The sequence below is a fragment of the Rhipicephalus sanguineus genome, unplaced genomic scaffold, assembly GCF_013339695.2.
Source record: "Rhipicephalus sanguineus isolate Rsan-2018 unplaced genomic scaffold, BIME_Rsan_1.4 Seq11161, whole genome shotgun sequence".
NCBI classification, from domain to species: domain Eukaryota; kingdom Metazoa; phylum Arthropoda; class Arachnida; order Ixodida; family Ixodidae; genus Rhipicephalus; species Rhipicephalus sanguineus.
In genome coordinates this window covers 18187-25437 of record NW_023614355.1, presented here as the reverse complement: position 1 = coordinate 25437, position 7251 = coordinate 18187, and the positions used below count along the sequence as shown (strand labels likewise).

Sequence of the window (7251 nt, the reverse complement as noted above, 5' to 3'; positions counted from 1 at the left end):
TTGCTAATAACGCTGACCAATTATGCAAGTGATCTTTGCAGTTGGTGAGCCTTTAGACCAACCACCCGTTGCGCAATTGACCTTTTCTGACGCCTGGTGTGATTACACGCTTCTGCCACGCAATCACGGTGTAAGAAAAATAATTTAGGTGTGGACACTCTCCGCCCGCCGCGAAGGAGAGCGCGTCCAGATAATGTTCGCCTTTAATACATGCGCCCGCCGCAGTTTCATGGGGGGCGCTGCGACATGGGGGCTTAAGAAACCTGGGGTGCTATTCTGGACATTGTCAAATTCCGCCATGTTGTCAAATTCCGCCATGTTGTTGATTTGATTGGTCACGCGAGATTGTTCGCGCTGTGGCGCTGCAATAGCGTTACGACACAGGAATATGCGATGACGTCGCGCGAAAAAAAATTGTTATTTTTTTCCAAAATAACGCTTCGCCGTACTCTGTCATGTAGAAATAAAGGTTTGGGTTGAACAACGAAACCGAAATATGGTACTGAGGTGTGCCTACGGTCAACTTGCGGTTTATCGAAACTACTGCTCGTTTGACGAACAGCCGCCATGTCTGCAACACGATTGGACATTGCACTGATGGCGCCCATTGCGTCACAGGACCTCACGCTTTGTAGCGTCAATATGACGTTGCGTGACGTTGCATCCTGCCAAATTTGCAGCTTAAAATGTGAGAACGATGAAATGCCCACAATTGGCCGCCATATTGTTGTAAATTGAGTTGATCGTTCGATGTGTCGCCTCACATACGTATGTGCACATATCATTCCGTGAGCTACTTTACAAGCATGTTTTCGTTTAATAATATCACAGAGTAGTGTATGTAAAGTTTGCTTGTAAAAGTGAAAACTTCTCACTGAATTTGACTTGTTCGAAGTTGTGGCAGTTGTGGTTCTCGCCGCAAGAGAACGCTGGAAGAAAAAAAATGGCGCTGCCGTTCATCGTGCAGTGGTTGCAGCTGCAGGCAGAAAGAGAATTTCGCGAACACCGCGATGCTTTCTCGATGCCCGAGGAGACGTTCCGCCTGCGGTACCGCTTGACGAAGGACATGGCGCGATGGCTGTGCGAAGAGCTTCGCCATGATCTGGAGAGGCGGCGTACTGGTACGCGAACCGCCGCGACCGTCGAGCAGCAAGTGCTTTGTGCCCTTCGCTTCTTCGCTACGGGCAGCTACCAGGGCGCGATCGCAAGCGACGAGGACTTGGCGACGAGCCAGTCAAGTGTGAGTCGCTCGATTCACGCTGTCGTCGAAGCGATTGTGGAGCGCCTCGGCGATGAGTGGATCGCCTTCCCTGCCAGCGCCCAGGAACTGGCCGCGGCGAAAGAAGGCTTTCTCAACATGGACGCAAGGTTCGCAGGCTGCATCGGGGCGGTCGACGGCACGTTCATTTGTATTCGGGCGCCGTACGACACGGACGACAACAACAAAGCGGCGTACTTTTGCCGCAAGGGCTATTACGCCCTCAACGCCATGGTGGTGAGGACAAATTCAATCTTATTCATTCTTGTGCATGCTGTTAATCGATTGCAGAAAGGAGGAATGTGAACGACTAATTTTGGAGCGATTAAAAAGAACGCAGCAGTCGCGGTAAACGAAGTTTCCGTCGCTGTTTAGTTTCGTAAAGGGTGATGACACGATTAAAGGGAGGTGCATCGAGCTTAATATCTGATCGTTGTAACTCTCTTGTATTGAAGAAAAAAATGCAGGAATAAAAATCACACGTAGTGATTGCACCACAATTTTATAGACATTAATATGCAGAGATGCGGCGACAGCCATAATAAAACGTAAGGCGATCAAAGCTGCGCTTGGCAATCACCATGAGAGAAATACGGGTGTTGAATCGCAGAGTTACAGCTGTATTGCATGTAGCTGGTTGTATTGCTGTTGCTGGCTTCCTTCCAACCCACACAAAACTCTGCAGGTGTGTGACGCAACCCTGCGCATCACTGCCCTGGAGCCCACATACCCAGGCTCGGTGCACGACGCTTTTGTGTGGAGGGCATCCACCTTGAGCCGGGAGTTCAGCGCTGGCAGCCGTGGCCAGGGTGGCGAATTCCTGCTTGGTATGCAAGATGAGTACTGCTTGTGGGGTGTGTTAGTGTAGCAAATACATCAGTCATGGTTATTTGATTAATTTTGTTGCTGCTCTTGTACTGTTTCTGAGAAAGGTGTTACGGAGGGGCACTGATTAAAGAAAACAAAAAGAAATTTATTGTGACAAGACGTAATCGCGAAAAGCCGAGTGAAACCTAGAGTCGTGTTGTCGGATATGGTTGCGCAGAAGCTTGTGATGTCCTCATGCTCATTAACAGTGCTGGGAACGTCCGTTGATTCTTGAGAAGTTCAGGGAATGACAAAAATGGTTACGGTTTGTACCAAGGCATCGAAAGCTTGATCTCTTCAAAGCGAGTTGAAGTAACTGTTCATGCAACTAAAAATGTACTAAAGTTTGTGCTCATACTTATAGGAAAGAACAGATTTCAACATGCCTAAGTGCTGACCAAGGTGGTGCATGGCAATTTAAAATTTGAATCGCAGAAATTATACTAAGAAGAACCAGCAATGCTAGCTATTTGGCTAGCATCGTCATCAGCGCATTTTGTGTCCACTACGTGACGATGGCTTTCCGAAATAATGTCATATCTACACTAGCTGTTTTCCACTTTATGCCTGCATATTTCTTGATCTCTCTCCCAGTGTAATGCTCTGTTATCCTCGGCTACATTTCTAATATCTCGGTACCCATTTTGCCGCTCTCACAGATGAGCGGTTGTCTGCCCAATGCATTAAAAACTCACCCAAGTCCACCTTTTCTTCCCACTCACTCAACATCACCAACCTCTTTGTTGTCCAATTCATTCTGCTGTCTTCCTTTGTCATAATGTTGTCTGTCACTTTCCATTCCATCACGGGCTGCGTGGTTCCTAACTTCTCGGGTTCCCTTGTTCTCCGTATGTCAGTACTAGCAGGGCACCCTGGTTGTAGATTATCTTTAGTGGCACCAAAGTTCCCCTGAATGAGGTGCACATTTGACACTGCAAGTCGCACTGCTCCTGTAATGCTGAGGCCCAAGGCAGCACACAATACTTTAACTCACTGTAGGTGTATAATAGCAACGTGTCTCTGTGTGACCACGGGAAAGACTGTTACTGCAACAGGAAGGTACAGGAAAATGCTGTGGAAATGTTGTAGATCCTTTATTGTGAAATGGTTAAATAATAAATATAAATGATATGCTACACTTTGAGGCTAGGTTAATGAAAGAGAATACATGAGATGGAGCTTACTTTCATGGAAAACAGATTATTTACAGAAATGACAACTGGCATAAAAAAAAGAAATACACATAAGCACACACAACCAGGCGCCATGTAGCAATAAAATTGTACAGCTCGATTTTAGCTGTTACTGAAGAAAACTGCTTTCATCCCACATTAATATTTTGAAAGAGGAAACAGCGCGGTGAAGACGAAGCAAGGAACGTGCAACGCACCACGAAGCGCTGACTATCAACTGAAATGCATTCTGGTGAAAAAAACGTACATAAATACATAAGTAGGAACATATCGTCACAAACAAAATAGACAGAAACCAAGAAAAAATACATAGAAACAAAATTGGTACAACTGAAATCATTCGGTGATAAAATGTACATAATTACATCAGTAGGAACACCTCGTCACAAACAAAATAGACAGAAACCAAAAAAAAATGCATAGAAACAAAATTGGTACAAGTGAAATTGATTCGGGTGAAAAAATGTGCATAAATGCATCAGTAGGAACACCTCGTTGGAAACAAAATAGACAGACACCAAGAAAAAATGCATAGAAACAAAATTGTTACAAGTGAAATTGATTCGGTGATAAAATGTACATAATACATCAGTAGGAACACCTCGTCACAAACAAAATAGACAGAAACCAAGAAAAAATGCATAGAAACAAAATTGGTACAAGTGAAATTGATTCGGATGAAAAAATGTGCATAAATACATCAGTAGGAACACCTCGTCAGAAACAAAATAGACAGATACCAAGAAAAAATACATAGAAACAAAATTGGTAATGCGATGGTCATCATCACATGATGCTGCGTGTGTGGGGTAAGTGGTACATTCATGCCAAGTTAACCGAGAGGTATGAATGTTGTCAGGTAATGAAATCGATGGTGTTCTAACATAGTTTTCTTTTAACAGTGAAATATTATGTGCCGCGATGGTTTCCCTGGTCAATTGATATGCTAAACGAACTAGCCGACAAGATCACCCACATTAATAGTTGTAGCTCAACAAGACCAAATAAAATCAAACGGGCAATACTGCCGTTTGTGTCCCCCGCATCATCTCCATGTAACCAAAGGCAACCGCAAATCCTCACCAAGACATAACCTTGCCACTTGCCCCACCCGGTCTGTGAAAAAAGTTAAAGGTTGCACTTCAGCATCTTCGTTGTCATTCGTCCTGACAAAGGAATCTAGTCAATGCCGAACCATCCGAAAATAAACGCTTTTTTTCTGTTCGCTGGAGCCTTTTGAAAGCTGCAATTAGCTAACCTAACCAGGCAAGCAATTCTGTCAATATGTTCAGCTGCAAAAGAAAAGGCAAGCAGTTCATTTCACTCACACGGTGCCCCCGAAAGAATTAATGCATACAAGTAAGAAAGTAATGTTATATATTCATATTCCTATTTATATTATGCTAATTGGAACGCTTTCCTGTGCAGGTGACAGTGCATATCCGCTGCAGCCTTGGCTGCTCAACCCCATCCCCGGAGCACATCAAGCGGGATCCCCTGCGGCCCAGTTCAATCGCGCCCACTCCTCACTGCGGTGTGTCGTGGAACGGTGCTTTGGAGTCCTCAAGGCCCGCTTTCGGTACCTGCAGAGGTACAGGGCACTGTACTATGGCCCACTCTTCACGTCGAAGATCATTGCAGCTTGTGTGGTGCTTCACAACCTTTGTGTCCGGCAGCAGCTGCCAGAGCCAGACGACATCCCTGGTACTGAGGAACGTGAAGATCCAGACCTTTACGACGATGGTGACGACGATGGGGCAGCAGTTGGCATGTACCAGGCCGGTGCGCAAAGGCGGGATCACCTTCTGCGGTGTTTTACTGCTTCCCAGGACAGCACATGAAGGGTGCTGCATCCCTGTGAGATGTGCACAGAAATGAAACACAAGCAGTGTTTTTTTTTCTTCTCCTGGCGAAGTAGCCACTTCCATTGTGTTCGATCATAAGCCTATCACAGACACTTAAGGGATTCTTACAGGATTTGTATTCTGATGAAACATTCGTTTTAGTTCATTGGTAATAATAATAGCTTAGGCTTAACACTCTAAAACCATGACATTAATATGACGGATGCTGTAGTGGAGGGCTGCGGAAAAGTTTCGACCGCCGGGGGTTCTTTAACGTGCGCCCAAATCTGAATACACTGGCCTCAAACATATTCGCCTCTATCAAAAATGCAGCCGCCGCAGCTGGCATGCAGTCCCACCTGCCTGTTCATTCATTGACTGCATGCTTATTGTATCAGGCAGTTATGCAAAGGCGTGCACAGTTGCCGCAGTGATTCATACTAGGGCGAGTTTGAGACGAGTGTAACTCTCTGGAAACAGTCCTTTTTATCATGCAGCAGTGTATGCACCTTAAATAGCACCGCAGAGCATCGTTTTAAGCACTATTCACACTGGGAACAGAGTAGACATTTCACAACATCTAATGACAGTACGTGCTCTTTGCAGGAATAGCTGTAACCGACTTTTTCCCCTTTTGTTGTGTCTTTTTTGAGCAGCGCCATCCACGTCCATCTGTGCGTTATTTAAATTAACATAGAGGGAAAATGAAAACTGCTGAAGCCTCACTTACCTTACGAGTCGCCCTGCGTCCGCCGCGGCTGCTGCCCACCCCCAAATGCATCCCGGAGGACCGTTGCAATTTCCACTAGGGCGTCTGCTTGCCGGCGCTGTGCAGCTTCAATCTGAAAAGATGAACAGAGTTTTGTGAAGTGCCTTGATGTGGAGTTACTTATGGATGCACCCCACGATTGGCTTGCATAACCAACCAGCAGGCATCACAGCGGCCATGGTCTGATCAAGTCACATGAATGTGAAAGACAAAAGCCTTGCTCTTCTTTTCTTCACCCATTTGCAAACGGCGTTTGCTTAGTTGCTTATAATGAATAAGCTCTAGTGCACCCTGATTTACCACTTTAAACTTAACGAGCTTCTTTGATTCCATGGCCACCGTAGCCCTGTCTTGAGGTTTTTCAATTGCCATCATTGCAATTTACGGTGGTTCAACTCGACATGCACGCATATCTAGATCAACAAAATTTTCAGTGACATTTTGGCGGTTGCTGCGATGGTGTTACACTTAGGTTGGTTTTGAAACTGCTTTTCGACAGGCTAGGACCTCAAAATGCACATCTTTCAGCATCTTCCATGGACTGCTTGAATTTCCTAATAAAACGCGGGAATATCTAGTTCATTCATTACCGCAGAGAGATGCTCCCGGACTGCCTCCCATTGATGGGCGTTCTGCAGGAGCATCTGCTCTTGAAGCGCCAGCAGACGCCTCTGGTCCTCGGCCAGTTCCGCTGCAGTCGCATGCATTTGCCGAACTGGCGTTTGGCGGCCCGGGTGCAGTGGTGGTGGGTTTCTGCTCTGCCTTGGTCGCATGGCTGCATACAATAAATGATGCCTTCAGAATGAGAAATCCGATGCCTGACACATTCAGCCCAACATTTCAGAGTACTTACTGTTTGTTGTTACAGTTTGCCTTAATTATGTTGTCTCTTGCTGGTATTAGGCAAGACCTGCTTTAATGGTGGGCGACCTGGCCACTCTCAACAAGGACGTACCGCTCGGCACCTTCATAGTTTCTTTTAGCGTTCTCATGCAGTTGAATCAACGCGTGACAATGTGCTGTTGGTTAATTACTGTTCATTTTCAATGCAGCTTTTTTGTTGACAGAACCTTGATTTTGTGACACTTTGGCATGCTGAGTAACAACGTCATTTTTTCCTCAACTGTTATGAATTCATGACAAAGCGGAAGGGGCACGAAACAGTGACATCACCCAGAGTGCTTGTTGTACGGCTAGCATGGGTCTTTGCTGTGAGTGATCATTGCCCTTGAAGACTGATGTAGTGCATTGCTTAAGTTAAGCAGTCTGTTTTGCACTTGACCATGTTGTCTCATATATTATGCAAATTAGAACTCTCAC

At 45.6% G+C, this 7251-nt stretch overlaps 1 protein-coding gene across 1 annotated transcript; it reads left to right on the top strand.

The window, feature by feature from the left end:
- The first annotated feature begins 943 nt into the window (after positions 1-943).
- LOC119376186 (putative nuclease HARBI1) lies at positions 944-5229 on the top strand. The gene is made up of 3 exons (XM_049411375.1): positions 944-1495; positions 1767-2085; positions 4747-5229. The coding sequence occupies exons 1-3, from the start codon at positions 944-946 to the stop codon at positions 5157-5159; spliced, it is 1284 nt and encodes a 427-aa protein (XP_049267332.1). The 3' UTR covers positions 5160-5229.
- Positions 5230-7251: the final 2022 nt, after the last annotated feature.

Bases quoted from the DNA above. Each gene is read 5' to 3' on its own strand.
- LOC119376186 (XM_049411375.1), top strand. From the start codon at position 944: ATGGCGCTGCCGTTCATCGTGCAGTGGTTGCAGCTGCAGGCAGAAAGA. The intron at 1,496-1,766 runs GTGAGGACAAAT...ACAATTTTATAG, and splicing joins ACGCCCTCAACGCCATGGTG to ACATTAATATGCAGAGATGC. The intron at 2,086-4,746 runs GTATGCAAGATG...TTTCCTGTGCAG, and splicing joins GGGTGGCGAATTCCTGCTTG to GTGACAGTGCATATCCGCTG.